General features: G+C 42.0%; 1 protein-coding gene across 1 annotated transcript in view; it reads right to left on the bottom strand.

The window, feature by feature from the left end:
• The window catches only part of LOC132406633 (B-cadherin-like), a 31417-nt gene extending 10907 nt beyond the window's left edge, over positions 1-20510 (bottom strand). The window contains exons 1-5 of the mRNA XM_059992436.1: positions 20387-20510; positions 11252-11445; positions 7025-7183; positions 4545-4700; positions 1133-1277 (exon numbers count right to left, since the gene is read on the bottom strand). Of these exons, the coding sequence (XP_059848419.1) occupies positions 1133-1277; positions 4545-4700; positions 7025-7183; positions 11252-11445; positions 20387-20510 (778 nt within the window). The remainder of the gene's footprint in view (positions 1-1132; positions 1278-4544; positions 4701-7024; positions 7184-11251; positions 11446-20386) is intronic.
• Positions 20511-23788: the final 3278 nt, after the last annotated feature.

Raw genomic sequence — 23788 nt, forward strand, 5'->3', positions numbered from 1 at the left:
CTCCCCACTCTCATTAACAACACATTTTACCATTGAACAAACAATAGGCAATTTTAGCCATTTTACATGAAATAATACTCTATTAAAAGAGATTGCTTGTATTTTGAATGCATAAATATATAACACTGAATGAAACACTCAGATAGAACTGGATGGAGAAAGTAAAGAGCAGGACTTCATAAACCTCACTGCAGCCTCAGAAACTGCACGAGGAGGTCACATGACCTCGAGTCTGCTCCAGCATAAAATGTCATTTGATCATCAGCAATTCACTCGCCCACCAATACCCTCACTCCAGCTATCCAAAGAAAATTACCCAAGCTATGTGTGCGACTTAGTAACTCCCAGGAGTAAAGACTTGCAAAGATTCACACTCATCAGAAGCAATTCCCTCTCATGAGATCATAAGTGGCTGATTTCATATCCAGCACATTTTGAGCACCCCTTATCCAAAATGCTTGGGGCTGGAAGAGTTTCAGATTTTGGACTTTTTGTACTTTGGGATTTAATCTGAGACAGCTTGGAATCACCATCGTTTCCAACTCTGAATTCACTGTATGTGCAAAAGGTAAGCAATCTTTGTCATACCCTTGTTCATCACACATATGTGTGTAACAGTGAAAATTATTACATAACATCACTATAATGAAAATTTAATGTGTGCAAGGCAACAGAAGCAGTACGGGCATATCGGGAGAGAAAACCGAATCAGCTATTGAACAACAGCAACAGCAAGCTTTCAGACTCCACCTACAATGCTGTCATTTGATTAAAAGAACACTGTGTTTGTATTTGACTTTTTATTAGATTTTAAGCCTGCTTGTGCAAATAAAGCATTGCAAAAATTAAACAATGTGGCTGCCTATTGAAATGGTGGTTCTTGTGAGACAAGACCCTTCAGTGATCTAACAGAAAACACACAAATGCAAAAGATTCAGAGAAAACAAGTGAAACTTTTTAGCAGCAAGGCGCAATAGAATTGTAACATTTGATCCATCCAGACGCACTGGATCAACAAACGTACATTAAGATTAGGAGTAATCTATTGAGGAAAAAAGTCAAGATTCACTGTCATTTAATTGTTGGCTCAATCTCAACTCAGAAATAAGACCAAACAAAATGTTCCTCTTACCTGGTCTAGCTCCTTCTACCACCTTGCCATAGAAAGTTGGAGCAATAAATTGTGGCCTATTATCATTCATATCAATGACTTCGATGACAACTTCCACTGCTTCTTCAACCTCAACCCCATTTTCATCAAGTGCATGAGCTGTCAGCTATTTCAGTGAGATAAGAACATTTTTTTTAGGGCACAATAGCTCCAAAAGTGCCGCAATAAGAAACATTCATTCAATATTGAACCAGAAACCCAGTGTTGGTTAATTGGTTCAAAGTGGATTGAAAGACCCATGTCCATTTCACCTTGACTATTAACAAGTCAGTTACTATCACAAAGACATAGGTCAGGATTTTGCATTGCGTAGCACTTCCCTCTGATCGGTGAAAGATGATGACAAAAATACTTAATTCAGAAGCATGAATTTAGATCTTTTCTGATTGTGACTACGGGAAATCAGTTCTCCAACAACCAGCAATCATTAAAGTGTCCTCCCCGTGAGAAAATCAGAAAGAAAAACACAAATTAATCTGTAGTGGTGCAAAACTGTAATCATTATATGTTTCAGTTGAAATATAAACAGAAATATACCATGAACAAATGTTTCTGTCTTAAAACCGATTTAAAAACACATTTATGTGGAGGGAATCACTGGGAGTCAGGGTTTACTAAATGCAGGAATGGTTAGTAAACTAATTCAAACTCACTTGTCTTTCACTCAACAACAGAATTTTGATGAAATTGTATAATGGACATATATCTCCAGTTTTTCCCTTGATTCTACTGGAGAAATCTGTCAACAGTTGGTTGTGGAGAATCTCACTGATTACCAACAGCAACTTGAGATAAACTGTGTATCCACTGAATTGCAAATACTGTGAGCTTTTCTGCAGTTATTACATCCATAAAATGCAGGCCAGTGATTTAACATGAAACCACTGAACCCAAAAGACTTTTGTAATCATTCAGTGCTACTCTAATGAATTATACATTTCAAAAACAAAGGATAGTGCAACCAGAGAGCTGTGCCTGTCCCGTGATAGCACTGCCCTCTCCTGGTCGGAGGTCACACCACCTGCCCCTCCCAACTAATCAATGCACACTTAACCATTGGCCACCTTAACTGGATTAACCCAGGCATGGGCAAACTACGGCCCGCCGGCCATATGCGGCCCGTTAAGCTTTTTAATCCGGCCCGCAGAACTTGATGAAATTATATTAATAAACCTTGTTAACGTTTTTTCCCCGCAATTCTGGCGTTTTCCCAATAGATGACGCACTCTATATACATTGACCTTTGTTGAGGTGCAGCGTATTACTCCACATTTGCGCTTTACTTTGTGACCTTGTGGTGACCCATTTCCTGGCACATCCAAACCGGCTCACAATTAGCCAGCGTTCCGGCTAAGGGAGATAGCCTGCGGGGATTTGCGAGCACAGAGCTCCGCATACTGGCGCGCTCTCACTGTTCTGTCATTGTGCGGGTTGTTGTTGAGTTTTGGCACAGGGGACAATTGAATAAGAAGGAGCAAGACAAGTAGACCTGCATCTCCTACCGTTTTTGAAATAAAGACAGTCAGGAGGAGAGTGATGATGATAATATCTTGAAGTATAACAGAATCTTCAGTGCTTTAAAATAATAACTGTTACTATTTAAAAAAGCTGTATTTTATTCATTTAATTTTCAGTGTTTTAAAAGTCATTTCAATAAATAGCTAAATACCATGGGACTTCAAAGACAGATATTTTGTTGTAATGCATTTGTTCATTTTCAATTGAAATTAAAGCACATGTTTTCTACATATCCCATGATATTTTATTTTCTCTTAAGAGGTGTATTACCAAAACACTCCGTCCATCTGCTCCTGGTCCGGCCCCCCTGTCAAATTTTAAAACCCTTTGTGGCCCTCAAGTCAAAAAGTTTGCACACCCCTGGATTAACCTGTCTAACACCAAGCCGTTGGCCCCCTGACCTATAAAGGGAGCTACATGTGCTTGGCTCACTCTCCTTTACCATCCTCGAGGGACCACACTGCTTCACTCCAGGTAAGGTGTGCATTTTATAGGGTTGTGGGAGCGTTTATTGTTGTCCCTTTAGAAAAGAGCCGTGCTTGCCCATAGCCAAAGGGGGGGAGGCAAGTATTGTAGTTACTTTTCCCCTGCTTGTATGTGTACCTGTACTCCGTCCCCACACCATTTTCCCGTGTATTGTACTGCAGGCCCGACTTTTCCCACACTCCTCTATTCTAAGCGTGTTTGTCTGAATACTATAGCCGCTTGTGTTGTTCCCAAGCTTTTTCTCCCCTTGTAAATAAACTCCTTATTATTAAAACTGTGTGTCCAGAGCTCTTGCCTTGAGACCCAAAGAACCTTTCTCATTTCCAACACAACAGAGAGTTAAAGAAAATGGTATATGAACTATACATTATTGTATGTTGTTTTGCAAATATATTAATGCATTCATGTTACTAAAGCTACCATTTTTACCCAATGCAACACACACAAAATTCTGGAGGAACTTGGCCAGTCAGGCAGCATCTACAGAATTGAATTAACAGTCGATGTTTCAAGTCAAGACCCTTCTTCAGGACTGGATAGTGTGGGGGAAGTTACCAGGGGAAGGAGGGTGAGCTAGAAGGGGGTAGGTGAAGCCAGCTGGGTGGGAAAGGTACAGGGCTGGAGAAGGAATCTGACAGGAGAGGAGTGGACCATGGTAGAAAGGGAAGGAGAGCCATCGGAGGAGATGATAGGCAGGTAAGGAGAAGAGGTAAAAAGCCCGAGTGGGAAAAGAAGAGGGCAAAAGAAAAATTACCAGAAGGAGATATCGATGTTCATGCCATCAGGTTGGAGGCTACCTAGATGGAATATGAGGTGTTGCCTCTCCACCCTGAGAGTTGCCTCATTGTGGTAGAAGAGGGGGCCATGGACTGAAATATCAGAACGGGAATAGGATAGGAGTAAAAGCATTTCGAACAAAGTTGCTTTCCAAAGTGGAACCCCTACTTATATCAGTTCTCACCATTGTACAGGAGACCGCATTGGGAACCCCAGATGCAATAGATGACTCCAACAGATTTACAGGTGATGTGTGCCATCACCTGAAAGGACTGTTTGGGATCCTGAACGGAGGTGAGGGAGGAGGTGAATGGGTAGGTGTAACATTATTATCCAATATGCAATGATAGAGCTGATGAATTAGCATGGGAAAGGGCAAGGAGGTTGTGATAACAAATTACAGCAATGATCATTTGATACTGTGGACTGTCCAAACAAGTGTCGTTCCTCAAATTCTAAGGTCAGTTCCTTGAGTAATATTATACTAACAGTGCGTGAACCAAGAATCTGTCTTGTCCAGAGAAATAATTGAGAACAAAGTTAACTTTCTACTATAAATCACTGTGGGAATTTTATAATTAATGAAACTCACCCTGTATTTGTCTCTTTCTTCTCTGTCTAAAGGTTTATGCACAACAATTTTACCGTCGTTTTTGTTTATAGTAAAAACACCGATAGGTGGCTGATCAGCTCCTGGGCCTTTTATAGAGTAATATACTTTCGTTTCTCTTTGCCGATCGGTCTTGATCTGTTCAGAGGAAAAAGAAATGTCAGCATAATGTTCACAAGCACATTGTGACAAGTCAGAATAAAATACCCACTAATGTATCGACAAACAAGAGAAAATCTGCAGATGTTAGAAATCCAAACAACACACATAAAATGCTGGAGGAACTCAGCAGGCCAGGCAGCATCTATGGAAAAGAGTACAGTTGTCCTTTCGGTAGGACCAATTAATGTAATGTGAATTGCCTCGAGGCATCACAGTAAAGGCTAAGAAGCAAAAGTCCCATATTTAATTCACAGTCTTTTCTAAATTGCCTGAATTAGGTTGAGAGAGTCAGGTGAAGGAAGTATGCACAGTATCATCTCCTCATAAATATTCCAACAACCCTGGCTGAAAATCAGGGGATCCAAGTCGAGAGGATGCAAACTGGGGAGAACAAAGAGGTGATGGGTTTCCTGGTGAGAAGAAGAAATAGAAAAAGTTCAGGATTTGGGGGCAGGGGTAAAGCTGACAGTTGTGACAGCATGTGAGGGCAGGATTAAATGGAGAGATTAGAACATCTGCTAATTTTAGCTCCAGGAGAATAACTTCTGTTCTTTATTGCTGGACACCCCCAAGCACCAGCTGGCTAATAACAAACTCATTTTGGAACCAGGATTTCAAACATATTATATCACTCATTTACAAAGCCAACATGCATTCTGCACAAGTGTTGTTTCAAAAGGTAGGTGGAAGAGACAGAAAGAAAGACGAAGCAGTAAAGTGGGGTTAACAAGAGTGAAACCTGGTCAATTAAAACACCTTACAGACAGCATTTCTTAATATTTACAAAAAAACAGCTAATTCTATAAATATACAAGATGCGCTAAGACAGAACTTGCAAGATGTAGAGAAATTAACTTCTCCCAAATTTTATTCTAAGAAGAAAGAAATGAGTTACTCAGTAATGCAAAATGTATGATTACATAAAACTAAGAAATGTGACTTCAGAAGTATGATCATCTGCACCTCAGTCTTCTAGCCAATACTTCCCTGAAGCTTTTCAACAGAAATATTAAAAAAAACACTTGTATCAAAAACGCAAGAAAATCAGCAAATGCTGATTTCAAAGAAATCCAAAGCAACACACAAAATGCTGGAGGAACACAGGTCAGGTAGGATCGATGGAAAAGAGTAAACAGTTAACGTTTTGGACTGAAATCCTTCTTCAGGACTGTTTGATTAACACAGTTAGAATATTTTCCAATTATTTGCAAGCCACCCAGGAAATCTGTGTCATTGACAATTCAAATTCAAATATAGCAAATACTCTTTTCTCTCTGAATACAATACAATTTTCTCTCTGACTCCTTAGTGGGGTCATGATCAAGGGGTAAATATACACCTACTGTCTGTGATTACAGACCCATCTCTGCCTGTGCCCATTCTGTGCCATGTCTGCACCAGTGCTCATCTAAGTGTGCCTGCCTTTGTGGAATCAGACTTCTCGAACTGTTGCTGTGTTTTCTCCAATGATAACGGTGAGCACCAAAATCCTTGTTACTTTCCTCATCGCAAATTATAGGCCATCGTGTTAGAATTCTTGTTTGGAATTTATGGCTAACAGCTGAAAACATTGGCGGATACTGAACAAGAAGAATCTTTCCTACTGTTTGATTAGTTTAAATTCTTAAACTTGAGGATTATTTGATTGTTTATTGCAAATATTTAATGATTTGCTGTATTTGTCAACATGGAGCAGAGAACAAGTTTGTAAATCTGACTGAAGCAAATTTTGTTGGGAATGGTGTTGGTGGAGCACAGAGGCAGGGGTGTAGGACAGGTGGCAGAGAAGGAGTGCCGGGGTGGAGGGAGGGGTGGCGCTGGTCCAGGCACACCCAGTACTGAGACACCAGACAAGGTTGTTTGACTCCAAACAATTGGTTTGTTGATCATTACAAATATTCTCTCTGCTGCTTCCCACTTCCTCCCCTCTTTTCCCCTTTTCCCAACTATTATTCCTGTTTCTCTCCCCCTTCCCACTCTCAGACCACAATAGACCCATAGCAGATTCAGGTTTATCAGCACTCATACAGTATGTCATGAAATTAGTGTTTTTTTTTGCAGCAGTACAGTGTGATATATAAAATTACTGCAATACCATGCAAAAGTCTTAAGCACCCTTGCTAAATACAAGTGCCTAAGATATTTCCCAGTACTGCATTTGCTGCTTCCTTGTTTCTGACGTTTACACTCCTTTATCCTTATTCCAAATGTCACCAGGAGCCTGAACTGAATCAAAATGATAACAGTTTGATTCAATCCCGAAACAGAATTCCACTACAATTTGAACTATAAAGGCAAACCTGTACAAGATCCTTTGGGAAAGGTCCTCTCTGATTTTCTGGATGCTTGGTAACTGGAATCGCCCAATCTCGCTTCCTTCGTCTCAACGCAGAATGAGAAAACCGTGAAGGGAACATGAACACTGGCACATCTGACTTGTCCCCTGCAGAACCTTGCACCTGTAACTCAAAATACAGAAGGTAGTTTACAATTAGTTTACTATTTGTCTACTCTAACAGGTCAGCAGCAAATGCCATTTCATTGGCTCTTCACTCAGTCCCGGAACATCTGCACAGCAAAGCTGCATACTACATCAGGATGCTCTTCATTGGCTACAGCTCGGCATTCAGTACTATCATCCCCTCAAAACTCATCAATAAGCTTCAGTTCCTAGGCCTCAATGCCTCCTTGTGCAATTGGATCCTCCATTTCCTCACTTGCAGACCCCAGTCAGTTTGGATTGGCAACAACATCAGTAGTCGGGAAGTTGTTGGCATTGACTGTTAGGGATGAGATTACGAAATACCTTGAGGCACATGACAAGACAGGCCAAAGCCAGCATTGTTTCCTGAAAGGAAAATCCTGCCTGACTAATCTACTGCAATTCTTTGAGGAAATTACAAGCAAGGTAGACAAAGGAAAATTTGCAGTGGATGTGGGGTACTTGGATTTTCAGAGGGCCTTTGACAAGGTGCCACGCATGAAGCTGCTTAGCCCATGGAACTACAGGGAAGTTACTAGCATTGGTGGAGCACTGGCTGACTGACAGAAAGCAGAAAGTGGAAATAAAGGGACCCTATTCTAGCTGGCTACCCATTACCAGTGGAGTTCCACAGTGGTTGGTGTTGGGACCGCTGCTTTTTACCATATGTCGATGATTTGGATTATGGGATTAATACATTTGTGGCTACATTTGCCAATGATACAAAGGTAGGTGGAAGAGCAGGTAGTATTGAGGAAATAGAGAGACTTAGATTGTTTAGGGGAATGGGCAAAGAAGTGGCAAATGAAATACAATGTTGGAAAGTGTATGGTCATGCACCTTGGTGGAAGAAATAAACGGGCAAACTATTATTTAGATGGGGAAAGAATTTCCAAAATGCAGAGATGCAAAGGGACTTGGGAGTCTTTGTGCAGGATACTCTCAAGGTTAAACTCCAGGTTGAGTCAGTATTGAAGAAGGTAAATGCAATGTTTGTATTCATTTCTAGAGGTATAGAATATAAGAGCAGGGATGTGATGTTGAGGCTCTGTAAGGCACTCGTGAGGCCACACTTGGCGTATTGTGTGCAGTTTTGGGCTCCTTATTTTAGAAAGGATATACTGACATTAGAGAAGGTTCAGAGAAGATCCATGAGAATGATTCCAAGAATGAAAGGGTTACCATATGATGAACGTCTGACAGCTCTTGGGCTGTATTTTCTGGAGTTCAGGAGAATGAGGAGGGATCTCATAGAAACATTCTGAATGTTAAAAGGCCTGAACAGATTAGATATGGCAAAGTTAATTCCCATGGTAGGGGAGACTTGGACAAGAGGGCATGACTTCAGGATCAAAGGACGTCAATTTAGAACTGAAATGTGGAGAAATTACTTTAGTTAGACGGTGGTAAAGCTGTGAAATTTGTTGCCATAAGTGGCTGTGGAGGCCAAGTCATTGGGTGTGTTTAAGACAGAGATAGATAGGTTCTTGATTAGCCAGGACATCAAAGGGTATGGGGAGAAGGCAGAGGAGTGGGGATGGCTGGAAGAATTGGATCAGCTCACGATTGAATGGTGGCGCAGACTCAATGGGCTGAATGGCCTACTTCTGCTCCTATATCTTATGGTCATAACATCTCCTCCACAATCTCACTCAGCACAAGCGCTTTAAGACTGTGTGCTTACATTCCCCACACCCCCTGCCCAACCCCACTGCATGCTTATGACTGTGAAGCTTAGCACAGCTCCAATGCCATATTTACATTTGCGAATGACACCACTGTCGTAGCCCAGGTCAAGGGTGGTGACAAATTAGTATATAGGAAAGAGACTGAAAATCTGGCTGAATGGTGCCACAACAACAACCTCTCTCTCAATATCAGCAAGAGCACGGAGATAATTATTGACTACAGGAGCAGGAAACCAGAGTCCCATGAGCCAGTCTTCATCAGGGAATCTGTGGCTACAAATCCTCATTATTGTCATTTCAGTGGATCTGTCCTGGGTCCAGCAAGTAAGTGCCATTATGAAGAAAGTAAGCAGCCACTTTACTTTCTTAGAAGTTTGCAAAGATTTGGCGTGTCCTCTAAAACTTTGACAAACTTCTATAGATGTGTGGTGGAGAGCATAATGACTGGCTGCATCACAGCCTGGTCTAAAAGCAGCAATGCCCTCGTACAGAAATGCCTACAAAAATATTGGGTATGGCCCATCCATCACAGATAAAGCCCTCCCCACCATTGAGCTGTCGTAGGAAAGCAGCATCCATCGTCATCCTCCACCATCCAAGTCATGCTTTCTCACACCCGCCATCGGGAAAGTACCGAAGCCTCAGGACCCAAATCCCCAGGTTCAGGAACAGTTAATACCCCTCAACCATCAGGCTTTTGAACCAGAGGGGATAACTTCACTCACTTCACTCAATGAACTGTTCCCGCTGTAGTGGACTCACTTTCAAGGTCTCATCATCTTATGTTCTCAATATTCATTGCTTATTTATCTATCTACCTCTATTTATTTACTTCCCTCTGTCTTTTTGTATTGGCAGTTTTTTTTTGCACATTAGTGATTGTCCATTCTGTTGGGTGTGGTCTTTCAATTGCTCTATTGTGTCCCTTTTATTTACTGTGATTGCCTGCAAGGAGATGAACCTCAGGTTTGGTTCATATGGTGACCTTTTTGTACCTTGATAATAAATTTACCTTAAACTTTGAAATAACTGTTTCTAACTGGGCCTCAATAACCCCATCTGCAGTGCGATCCTGGATTTGCTCTCTTGCCAACCCCAGTCAGTTCAGATTGGTAAAAAAAATCTCCACCACAATCTCCATCAGCATCGGTGCAACACAGGGATGTGAGCTTAGACCCTGCTCTGCTCGCTTTACACCTATGACTGTGTGGCTCAGTACAACTCCAACACCATGTGCAAGTTTGCTGATGACATAGCAAAGATGGTGATGAATCAGCATAGAGGAGGGAGAATGAAAATCTGGCTGAGTGGTGTCATATCAACAACCTCTCAATGTCAGCAAGACCAAGGAACTGATAGTAGACATCAGGAGAGGGAATCCAGTGGTCCATGAGCCAGTCATCATTGGAAGATCAGAGAAGCAGAGGATCAGTAGCTTTAAACTCCAGTGTGCCACTATCTCAGAAGACCTGTCCTGGACCCATCATATAAATAAAATTACAAAGAAAGCACAATAGTGCCTCTACTTCCTCAGGAGTATGCGGAGATTCAACATGTCATCAAAAACCTTGACAAGCTTCTATAGATCTATAATGGAAAGTGTATTGACTGGCTACAGCAGGCTGGTATGGGAACACTAATGCCTTTGAACATTAAATCCTACAAAAGATTGTGGATTCAGCCCTCCCAACGATTGAGCACACCTACATGAAACATTGCCATAAAAAAGCAGCATCCATCATCAGAGATTCTCAGCACCCAGGCTATGCTCTTTACTTGCTGCTGCCATTTGGGTAAAAGGTACAGGAGCCTCAGGACTCACACCACCAGGTTCAAGAACAGTTACTACCCCTCAACCATCAGACTCTTGAACAAAAGGGATAACTACACTCATCTAGTGAGATGTTCCCACAACCAATCATCTCAATTTGAGGACTCATTATCTTGTTATTTCATGCTCTCATTATTTATTGCTATTTATTTATATTTGCAGTTGCACAGTTGTCTTTTATGCTCTTGCTCTTTTATTGATCCTGTTCACAGTAACAATTCTATAGATTTGCTGAGTATGCCCACAGGGAAAAGAATATCAGGGTTCTCAGTGCTGATGTGTCTGTCCTCTGAAGATAAATTTTACTTTGAACTTTGGAATTAGTGTTTCTGCATTAAAAACCATGAATGCTGCATTTCATGACAACATTCATTTAGGTGGGAATTTTCTCATTCATCAATCATTTCATCAATTTACCAAAACTCATTAAAGTAATTGTTTAAAAGCTCCATAACATTTCAATGCTTTAGCATTTACTTTGGTCATAACTATTCAACCATTCACTCCAAAATCTCTGATAAATTACCTTTACACCATTTATTAGGACAGTAACGGCTGTTTTCCATGTGTCTTCTGCCTTGTTAAATGCAACAATGGTAAAGCTGGTTTGGTTTGTTGGTGGAACGTCACTAATAAGAACCCTTCCATCAGATTCCACGTCGAAAGAGGGATTATCTGTTTGGAATTCCAGGCCATTCTGTTCACTGCAGTTGAAGTGAACTACAAAAAGAAAAAGGAAAATAACACTTAAGCAGATTATCATCTGAACACCATTCCTGATTGAATGGTTTTATAGAAGAAAAACCTTCACACAAACTACAGATGTTGAATTACAACAGTGTACTTTGTGCTTGGTTATAATGGACTTTGCACATCCTAACCACATGTCACAAGGGATAAGGATTTACCTTCTGATAGTCCATATTTCACTGTGTAGATCAACCCTCCCACAATTTTCATCAGAAATATTATTTTAGAATTAGAATTTATTTAATTCTTATATCCATCCAATAACGTGAAGGAATAAAAATCTTTCCGTTATGACTCCATTGCAATGTACAGACATGTGAATTTAGAAGTCATATGGCTTGTAGAAAGAGGGTGTCCCGTAGCCTGTTGGTCCTGGTTTTAATGCTGCGGTACCATTTGCCAGATGGAAGCAGCTGAAACAGTATTTATGGTTGGGGTGACTGGTTTCCCTGATGATCTTCCACGCCTTCTTTACACACCTGCTGCTAAAAATATCCTCAATGAAGGAAAGTTCACATCCACAGATGTGTTGGGCTGTCTGTACCACTCTCTGCTGCGCCCAGCAATCAAGGTTGGTGCAGTTCACCAGGCGGTGATACAGCCAGTCAGGATGCTCTTAATGGTGCCCCTATAGAAGGTCTTGAGGATTTGAGGGCTCATACTGAACTTCAGTCACCCGAGGTGCAAGAGATGTTGTTGTGCATTTTTTGGCCACAAAGCCAGTATGTACAGTTCAGGTGACATCATCAGTAGTGTGTATACTGAGGAACTTGAAACTACTCACCCTCTCAGCTGCAGACTCATTGATGATGATCGATCCAAACTTGACTCCCTTCTCCCTGTAATCCACAATCAACTCTTTTTGTTTTTTGGATATACTGATGTTGGAAAGGGTTCAGAGAAGATTTACAAGAATAATTCCAGGAATAAAATGGTTACGTATGAGGAATGTCTGGCAGTTCTTGGGCTGTATTCCCTGGAGTTTAGGAGAATGAGGGGGATCTCATAGAAGCATTCCGAATGACAATAGACAATAGGTGCAGGAGTAGGCCATTTGGCCCTTCTAGCTAGCACCGCCTGGCTATGTTAATAGACCTGAACAGATTAGATATGGCAAAGTTATTTCCCACGGTAGGGTAGTCTTGGACAAGAGGGCATGACTTCAGGATTGAAGGATGTCCATTTAGAACAGAGATGTGGAGAAATTACTTTAGTCAGAGGGTGGTAAATCTGTGGAATTTGTTGACATGAGCAGCTGTGGAGGCCAAGTCATTGGGTGCATTTAAGGCAGAGATAGATGGGTTTCTGATTAGCCAGGGCATCAAAGGGTATGGGATGAAGGCAGGGGAGTGGGGATGACTGGAAGAATTTGATCAGCCCATGATTGAATGGTGGAGCAGACTCAATGGGCTGAATGGCCTACTTCTGCTCCTATATCTTATGGTCTTGTGGACATTGGGGGAGACTTTGTTATACTGGCACCACAGTATCAGGCTATCAACACAATTAATGTTCTACGTAGAAGTGATAGAAATGACAGCTTGCTGGATTAGAAATCTAACAGTACAGGACAGCATATGGACTCCCACACAACTGGTTAAATTAAATATAGTGTTAACGTACTACTAAACATGAGCAAGGACAAATGTCCTGATGAAATCTGGACATGGGGAATACACAGTAATGGAAAACATGCCATTCTTTTTAAACTAGTTCTTTTTATGTTTTGTGATGAAAATCATACAAAGATATATGGCTAGTGTACAACATATTTCAAGATAATAGGAGTGTATGTGCAAGTCAGGAGGAGCAGCACTTGGCAGATACTTGGGCTGCAGGCCCGAGGTGTGGGAAGCAGTCAGCTGCAACAAGGGAGCACGTACTCAATACAGGAGAAGATGGGCCTGGCCCGGCCTGCAACTCTGCATTAGTGCAGAATACCATGGGATAGTAAACATTTGTAACTCAAGTTTCAGGGACCAGTGACACAAATCACAGGCAACCCCTGTGAACCTTCACCTTTGCTGGTCTGAATTCATTCTCCTCAGCAACTGATAGGAAGGGAAGGAGAGGCTAATATTAGCATCATGATGGAACAGTGCATGGTGAACAAAATGGTGCAACTGGGTATTGGATTTTCCTCGGAACTCACTCTTTTAATAATATGATGAGTAACAGCAAAATGAGGCTATTTAATTCCTTGTGCCTGCTCCACCATTCAGTATGATAATGGTTGTTCCTATCACCCTCATTCCCATTGATATCCAAAAAGTATCAATCTTTGTCCTTGGTAGTGCCTTTATTATTGTCACAGGCACTGAATTGTAGTGAAAAGCTGTTTGCATGCCATCACTACAGATAATTTCAGAACACAAGTACATCGAGGCAGTTGAAAGTGAAAAGCACAGAAGGATGCAGAATTTAGCGCAACAGTTTCAAAGAAAGTGCAGTTTGGGCAGACAAGAAGGGAACAAAGGCAAGGTGGCAACTCCAGTATTCTGTGTGTTGCTTTGGATTTCCAGCATCATGTGTTCATGAAGGGCCACAATGAGGTGGATTGTGAGACCAAGATCAAAAGGCTTTTAAAAGCAAGATAAAAGCTGTTTTTGAGGGGGGGTGGCAAGTCTTTAAGATTTTGTATCTTCTAGCCAATGGAAGAAGGGAGAAGGGAGAATGAGAAGGGTAGGAGTGGTCTTTGATTACGCTGCTGCTCTCCTGAGGCAGTGGGAAGTATCGACAGAGACAATGAAGGGGAGGCTGGTTTTCATGATGGGCTGAGCTGTGTCCAGAACTGCAATGACTTGTGGTCTTGGGCAGAGTGGTTGTCATTCCAACCTGTGAAGCATCCTGATAGGATCTTCCTGTGGTACATCTCTACTGGTGAGGGTCAACTGGGTCATGCCAAATTTCCTTAGCTCAGGGAGGTGTGCTTCCTTGGCCAGAGTGTTGATGTGATGAGACCAGGGCAAGTTATGACCAAGATATTCAATAAATATTAATACACAAGATAAGTTATAGACATAGATTGATTGTATATCCATAACGTCACAGTAGGCTGTACACAAGATGCTGGTGGAATTAGTGGGTGGAGGTGATGATCAGCCTTACTGCTTGGGGAAAGTAATTGCTTTTGTGTCTGGTAGTCTTGGCACAGATGCTAGGTAGCCTCCTCCCAGGTGGCAGTGGGACAAGCAGTCCACGAGCAGGGTGGGTGAGATCCTTCATGATGTTACTGGCCCCTTTCCACCACTTTTCTCCACATATGTCCTTGACATCTGAAACTTTGACCAACTTCTATAGATATGTAGTGATGCACCATCAATAACTCTAGGAGACTGGAAGTGAACGATAGGCTCCTAGAGCATACGTGAGGAAGTCTGCAGATGCTGGAAATTCAAACAACACACACAAAATGCTGGTGGACGAAGGGTCTCGGCCCGAAACGTCGACAGTGCTTCTCCTTATAGATGCTGCCTGGCCTGCTGTGTTCCACCAGCATTTTGTGTGTGTTGTTAGGCTCCTAGAGTTATTGATGGTGCATCACTTTTATTAACAGCGAAAAGGGAGCACGACATGTCAAAGACTGAGGGGGGGGGCAAGTGCCCCAATCGCCTTTATACAGGGGTCTGTGGGAGCAGCCACAGGAGCAGTCAGCAGAGGGGCGTGTCCAGACAGGTATACATAGTTTACCACATGTAGTGAACAGCATATTGATGATTTCTCCTTGTATGGTGGTAACATGTTTACAAGTAAATTGCCAAGATCAGAGAACAACTCATCCCAACCAAAATAAATTTTCATCAATACAAATATTGTATATGAATAAATTGAAAATCATGGTGAGTGATTTTAAAAAGGTAAAACAATACTTTACATAAAAGTATTACCCTGGAACCTGCAAGTTGGATTTTATAATTACTAAGGTAAATCAAAGAAACTATGGAAAGACCATAACTCCTAACTTTGTGAACACTGATTTTTGAAATCCTACTTCATTCATTTTGAGGAGGTGACTCTTAAAGACAGGAGTGCAAAATGATAGACAAACTGTAATTCTCCCCAGGGTGGGCTCTGGATTCTTCGGGAGTTCACTACATACACTGATGGGGTCTATCAATGGGTGATAATTCTAACTCTAATAGTATGAAGCTCATAATTTCACACACTGATGTCAAAATTCCCCAATGTGTTTTATTTACTCAACAATACTCAAATATATCACAATGCACTTTCTCCTCAAAGGCAAGTTCTTGAACTCCAGGAACAAGTAGAATCTCAGTTCCATTTGGTGACTCAACAATAATTGAACAGAAACACCAGGATGAGATTGATCATATATTGCTGCAGCTCTGTCTCTTGCTATGATCATTTGATCTCCATGAACCGTCCAATAAAACAAAGTTGTTGGAAAACCTACCATTATTAATTGTAGATTGAAAACTGAACTTTCACTATCAATACCAGGCAGTTTATGGGGAAATCCAGAAAGAACACCACACTCACCACGCTGACAACAAACACCTGTCAAATCAATTTTTCCATGTTGGAAACCAATTTTATTTGTCATCATTTTCATTATTTTCTTGGAAGTGATTCTTATTAAAAAGGGCATTAATAGGAGAAAGGTCGTACTATGGTGGACTGAGGAGCGTGCAAAAGCAATTAGGGAGAAAAATAAGGTTTTTAGAAAATTTGGAGATGTTGAGGAATGATTAAGAAAATGGAAGAGGAGGGATTTGTAGGGATAATAGCATTTCAGTATTGATTAAAGAAGGTAATATGATTGTTACTGCAAGAGAGAAGGTTGAGTTACTGGCTTGGTCATTTGCTGCAATTCATAATCCTGATAATTTACGTGAAGAGCTTAAATTATGTAGTGATAAGGTTCTAAGTGAATATCCTGATGTGTTGGAAGCCAGCTGTAGCAATGCTTGTATTAGTGGTGTAGAGTTTCTATTGTAGGAATTTAAGAAGGCTATTAATAGTTCAGGTCAGATGTCTCCAGGAAAGGATGTTACATGTTCTCGTATGGTTAAACGTTTAAAACATTAAAATTTATTTCATATTTGGAGGCTAGGCCGCCTTTCTTCCTCATAGAAAATGGCAGTAGTGTTGCCTATTCTAAAAATTGGGAAACCAATATCACTAATGTCTCACTTGTGTAAACTTATGAAACGTATGGTAATAGAGTAGTTGAATTATACTTTGGAAAGTGAGGTGATTATCAGAGTAGATTTCAGAAGGATAGAAAGACTTTGGATTCAATTTTATGTTTGGAAGATGATATTAGGGAAGCACATGGAAATAAAGAAATTGTAATGGCAGCATTTTTGATATTGAAAAGGCAGATGATATGTTAATGAAACAAAGGGCTTTTGATTAAGTGTTGGAAATCAGGAGTGAAGGGAAGACTATAATTTTGCTCTGAGTGTTTTATTTGGACAGTCTACGCCGGTAATGTGTATTTCAGTTTCTATGAGGTAGCGAATGAGACCCAACAAGGCATTATTTTTAGCACTTTATTATTTAATACTATGATTAATGATATTTTCTGAGATTTATCTCAGCCATTCATGTCCAAAAAGTGTTGGCCCTCCACTTTTCAACAGATAAACTCTAACTTCTGTGTCTGACTGCCATACATCACATTCACTTTGCCTTTGGGAGACATTTTTTCACCTACATAGGTCTTTAGCATCACTCAAGTCTTCTCTCATGATGGCTTTGAATACAATCTGTTGTAGTTAGCTGCTGAAATTATAGAGAAAGTTGACCCTGTATCCAGCACCATTTTCAGTTTTACATCAGACTCATCTATTGTGATCCATATGGTTTTGTGACCTGCTTCAGTTATGTTATGCAGTTCTAGGCATAATGGCTCACCTTTGTTAGACTGTGATTCTGTTTTGCATTCAGTCACTTGATGCACTTGCTTAGTTTTCTGTTTGACACTTTTCACTGTGCGTTTGTCCCTTTGGTTGTGCTTTTTGTTTGCCTTGTGTACTCTATGTGACCTTGTGTCTGACATTCTCTGCAAACGTTTTCTTTGAACCAATAGGTTTGGCGGAGCTTTGGAGGGTTAATGGTACCTAACGGCGACTTCTTTGTTTGCATCTTTGGAAACAGCTCTATTTCCACCTTTAATGTCTTTATTTTTCCCTTTTAGGGTTCTTTTGAAGACCCTGACCTGGAATTACACGTAGGCTTCAGTACTTTGCGGGAATGGGACCCGTTCTCAGGATTCCACGACTGGCCATTATTTGACATGCCAAGAATTTGGCCTAAGAGTCTCAATCATTTTCAGAAGCCTAAGATCGTGGGGCTCTGGAGACGGACGGATCGAGGGTTGGTGTCAGAGCAGGAGACTCGTGTGTCATCGGGGAGGCCAAAAAATCTTTTGCTGTGGGCCTGTAGACCTGAGGTCTTTGCGATCTTCAGCCATAGAGCTGAGAAAAGGCAATGAAACAGACTTTTAACATTATAAACCAACGGGTTGTTTCGTCTCCCATTCACTGTGAAAATGGGGGACACCTGCTTCTTCCTTTGCCAGGGAGAGAGAACTGTGGTTTGTCGAATGTCAGATGAAATGCAAAGCCTTTAGGTAACTTTGGTCTGTGTCTTTGCTATTGCTCAGCACATGCTATGACTATGAGGAAAGATTGAGTTGCCTGGCACCGTACTCGTTAAAATTCAGTAGAATGAGAGGAGATCTTATAGAAACATATAACATTTTGAAAGGGATAGGCAAGATAGAGGCAGGAAAGTTGTTTCCAATGGTAGGTGAGACAAGAACTAGGGGACCGTTCAGGGCAGTAAATTTAGGATGAAGATTAGGAGGAACTGCTTTTCCCAGAGGGTGGTGAATCTGTGGAATTCTCTGCCCAAAGTAGTGAAGGCTACCTCAGTAAATATATTGAAGACAAGGTTGAATACAGTTTTGCATGCTGGGGAAGTAAGGGTTATGGGCTATTGGCAGGTGATGAGGAGATGAGGCCAGGTCAGCCATGATCTTATTGAATGGCGGAGCAGGCTCGACAGGCAGATGGCCTACTCCTGTTTCTATTTCTTATATTCTTATGACACATTCAAGTAGAAATAGATGGAAAAGGTACTTTTTTTTGCTGGTTGGGGGGGAGGGGGATTGTTGCTTGCTGCCACTTACACACAGATAGGGGGAGCTGGGGGTGGACTTTGGGGTTCTCACCTTTAACTTTTGTTTATTCTTTCAGGCACTTCTCTGTTTTTGTGGATGTTTGTGAAGTAAAAGCATTTCAGGATGTATATTGTATACATTTCGCTGACATTAAATTGGATCTTTGAACCATTATTTTCATCCTAGGAGGATTTGCCACATCAATAACATTTGACTTTTTGCACCATTCAGAGACACTGTGAGCATTTCACATTCTAAACTCCCTTTCTGTAGTTCTGCTACATCCTTTGCTGCAGTATCTAACAATATTGCAATGGTCAATGCTGGTTCTAAGGTTAAGTCTCTTTCTGACAGTAGCCTCTCGAGTGCTTTGACTATGCATACCACATGCATGACTTTCAATGCATCAGAAAGTCCATCTCTAAAGTCACAGTATTGGGAAAGTTTGTGCAGTTCTGCAATGCACTCAGAAATGTTTTCATACTTTGAATGGATCCTTTTGTAAAATCTATATCACTCAGCTATTACCAGTGGTTTAGGGCTCAAATGATTTTGTAAAACTGTAACAATTGCGTCAAACATCGTGCTTGTTGGCTTTTCAGGAGTTACAAAGTTGCGTAAGGGCCTATATGTTTTAGCATCCATTAAGCTAACAAGTGTGTATACTTTCTGTTCCTCATCCATGTTGTTCATCTTACAATACAGTTCAAACTTTTTGATTCGACTATCAGCCTTCATTCCTTGTATCAAATTTGTCAACATTCCCGACTGAAGTCCTTGCCATGTTATTTTCACTTTACCTTTGCTAGTTGTGCGTCTACTATGCAGTTACTTAAACGTCGCTTTTCAGCATCTGTGTCTGCTTTCTCCAAACTGTTTTAACTCTTTCCTCATGCTGTCTCATCCCGTAACTGTCGGTGCAGTTGACAATATTCTCTGACGTTTGTACTCGTCTCCAATTTGTTGTATTTGTGCAACTACATATCAATTAAGTAAAAGCCTGCATGTGGGAAATGGCCTTAACTGGTGTATTCACTTAGGGGTGATGAAGAGAGGGAGGGAAAGAAGATCAATGCGCATAAGCAAGTTATCAGTCCATACGTAGTACTAAGGAAATTATTGCTCTAAAATAAATATGTCACAACAACTGATTCAGCAGTGCAGCTGATATTGTAATTATGCTCATGAATATGCACGTATCAGCTAATTATTATTTCATTGTGATGGCATTTAACTCCATTTTTTTCATCGTAGATCTTGTTGAGACTTGAGCAAAGCACAGCAACCTACTTGCTTTTGGCTTTGCCTGAGAAATTAGACTGTCCAGTCAACTGACTCTGAAAACTAGCAGTATTTGTTTTATATTTAGTTATTCCTTTCAGATGTATTGGTGGCTTCATAGAATAATAACTAATGGGCCTGTTTGGCCTAGCATTTATTGTTTTCCATTCCATCTGACTCTATTTGCATTAAAGTCTGAACTATTGACCCGCTTCAGTGTCTCTCATTCCTGGCACTTGGGTTATATCCAAACATAGTGACAGCAAATCTGGAACACAGAAAGATGGACCCAGCAGAGTGAAAGTAGCTGCCCTTGGTGCTGAGATTCATGGGTCAGGTAGGGGACAAGCTACCGGCAATTGAATCTGTTCTGAGTGAAGTTACAGAAGCAATGAGGCAGATAATCTTGTGCTGACAAACCCAGTCTCATCTGGAGGAACAGCTATCATCCTTGGCCACAAATGTTCAACAGCTCACCGCAGACAATCGGGCTCAGGCGGCTGCGATTTCCGCTCTCATGGCCGCCATGCACGAACTCATTGCAGACAGCCAGCACCAGCTGACAGCCACTAGCATTCTCGCCAGCGCAATTCAGCAGCATCTCGCAGGTTCTCCTTCTCTGCTGCCCCGACAATCTCTGCTACTGATACCCTCGCTCCTGCCTTTGGACCTCCACAGACTCCCATGTCTGTACATTCGAGCTGCGACCAGGTAACTAAGTGGTGCAGGGAAATAATGTTTGAAACGTCTTTCCTCTCCCACTCCCTCCCTCACTGCCCAGCACCCATCCCATGGAGGAGCCTATCCAAGTAGGGCTCTTGCACCTGTCTCAGGAGGAACGAGAGTGGCGCAGGAGAACATTGTGCCGATCCAGGACATTTCTGGGCGGCATGTCAAATGTGTCCAGTAAAAGAGGATACACGTCAGCAGAGAGAGGAGTCCTGGCGGGTCGGTTCACTTTTCAGTCTGCTTCCCCTAATGGTGTAATGCTCGAAGTGTCCTTGTTGTAGTGGTCTCAGATTAATGAACTTGAGGAGTTTATCAGCCATAAATCTCATGGAGCAATCTCTATTTCAAAGGTGGGGAGTTCTGATTCAGGAATTAAGAGAAAAGATCAACATCAAAGCGCTGGATGGTCGACCTCTGGCCTACCAGCCAGAACCACCTTTCCACCTGGTGCTCGAAGGCAACCATAGTGAACAACACTTATCTGGTTGATTCACCTGAACTATTACTGGTACTTGGTCTCCCCTGGTTATCCCGTCATCGATTTGTCTGAGTAGGGACCGGCATACTGTCTACCTGTGTGGGTCCAGCTCAAGCTCCATTCCATGAATCCCCTCCTCTATCAGCTAAGGATGTCGGCCTGTCTGGGATTTGACTGAATATGCACATCTTCCTGAGGTCTTCAGCAAAAGGAAGACCACCACCCCCACCCCCATCCCCACACTAACCTATAGACCTCCTACCTGGCACTAATCATCCCTGGGTCTGGCTCCTTATCCCCTCTCATCCTGAAACGGTGGCTCTTTGTGAGCAAGGAAGACGGCAACATCAGTCCCTGTTCGATTATCGGCACCTAAACAATATCACTGAAGAACCGCCATCCTCTTCACTGCTGAACATCTCCAGGGAGCAACCATGCTTTCCAAAATCGATCTGAGCAATGCTTACAATCTAGTTCGCATGAGAGAAGGGAAGAGTGGAAGACAGCTTTCCACACCTCTAGTAGCCACTATGAGTACCTGATGATGCCTTCTGGTCTGGCCAACACCCCCGCTGTATTCCTGGCATTGGTTGATGTGCTTAAGGACATGTTGAACCAGTATGCGTTTATTTAGATGGCATCCTTATCTATTCCCGCTCTCATCAGAAACATGTCCAGCATGACCGGAGATCTCAGACAGCTCCTTGAGAATATCCTATACACCAAGCCCAAAACATGTGAGTTTCATAAAGACCATATACTTGCCCCATCCAATGTTCAGATGGACCCTAGTAAAGCTCAAGCAGTTAGGGAGGCCCAAACCATCTAGAGTCAAACAGGTGCGGCGCTTAATGGGGTTTGCGAAATTTTGCTGCCGCTTCATCCGGAGATCTGGCTCTATCACGGCTCCCGTAAGTGCACTCACCAGGAAGACCTCGGCAGCATTCCATTGGACAGACGGTGCCGACCAAGCATCTTTCCAAGCTAAAGTGACGTTACACACTGCCCCACTGCTACAACATCCATCTCAGCCATTCATTGTCGAGGTGGATGCATTCGATGTAGGCGTTGGATCTGTCCTCTCTCAGCGCTCATCTGCAGATAGCCGGCTGCACCCTTGTGCCTTTCTTTCCCGTCGCTTGACCCTGGCCAAGAGGAACTGTGATGTTGGAAACCGGGAACTCCTGGCTGTCAGGGAGGCCCCTGGAGGAATGGCAACACTGGCTGAAGGGGCAGAGCATCCTTCGTTGATCTGGACAGATCACAAGAACCTCTCAGGATGCAAGGAGACTCAACTCTCATCAAGACCGCCGAGCTCTCTTCACATGGTTTAATTTCATCCTCACTCATTGTCCCAGCAGCAAGAATGTCCTCATCTGAGGATAATGCCGACCCAGAGCGCATTCTTCCTCACTCGTATATTGTTGCTGCAGTGATCTGGGCAATAGAGGCAGAGGTGAGGGCTGCCCAACAGTCAGACCCAGGCCCAGGTGGGAGACCTCCCAACTAACAACACACACAAAATGCTGGTGGAACACAGCAGGCCAGGCAGTGTCTATAGGGAGAAGCACTGTCGACGTCTGGATACCCTCCAATTTGATGGCATGAACATTGATTTCGAGCTCCTGGTAATTTCTCCACTCCTTCACCATTCCCATTTCCCCCTCTCACCTTATCACCTTACCTGATCATCATTTGCCCCTCTGCTCCTCCCCCTTCCCTTTCTTCCATGGTCTTCTGTCCTCTCCTATTAGATTCCCCCTTCTCCAGCCCTTTATCTCTTTCCCAGCTCTTTACTTCACACCACCTTCTCTCCCAGTTTCACCTACCACTTTATATCACTTCCTGCCCTCCCCCACTTTCTTGCTCTGGCCTGAAACATCAGCTGTTTACTCTTTTCCCTAGGTGCTGCCTGGCCTGCTGAGTTCCTCCAGAATTCAAGCATCTGCAGATTTTCTCATGCTTTTAAATTGTAAGCCTGATTTTCTCATGCTTTTAAATTGTAAACCTTACATTGGATGAAGGGAAAATAATCTGGAATTTTGACTGCTTCCCTTTCTGCAGAGCTACAGAGAATTTCCAGTGTTTTCTATTTTAAATTCAGATTTCCATCATTTGCAGTTTGGTTCTCATTTAATATCTCAAATTAGCTCATTGAGAGTTCAGCCAATATGTATAAACATGATAAAGAAACGAATTATGAACAAAACCCATCTGTGGTTCCATGTAAGCCAGTGGTGTTTTATTTACAATTCCCAATCTGTTCCTTATTTCTTTATCCCTTGAAACCAACCCTGGAGTCAATTTCCAGTCATACCTGTCCCTTGCTCACCGTTCTAAAGCTTTTCTTCATTCTTCAAACAAAAATATTCTAGTTCTTTCAACCTCCCGATATTTCCCCATGTTAATCATTGCAACATATATTGATCAAAACCAAATGTGCCATTATTCCAAGTCATCTGCATTTACACATACAATGTGACAATTCAGTCGGTCAACATTGCACCTAAATCTCCAAAAGTGTTTAAGGTTTCATTTAGGCTAAATTAATGTTTTTGTATTTTACAGTTTCTACTTCAAGCAAGTCCTTTTCTCAGGTCTTCAAAGTGAGGTGTGGTTTTACAAAAAACTGAGTACTCAAAGGCACTGTGATTTTGTTTAAATAGATGCAA

Source organism: Hypanus sabinus, chromosome 17 (genome assembly GCF_030144855.1).
Source record: "Hypanus sabinus isolate sHypSab1 chromosome 17, sHypSab1.hap1, whole genome shotgun sequence".
NCBI classification, from domain to species: domain Eukaryota; kingdom Metazoa; phylum Chordata; class Chondrichthyes; order Myliobatiformes; family Dasyatidae; genus Hypanus; species Hypanus sabinus.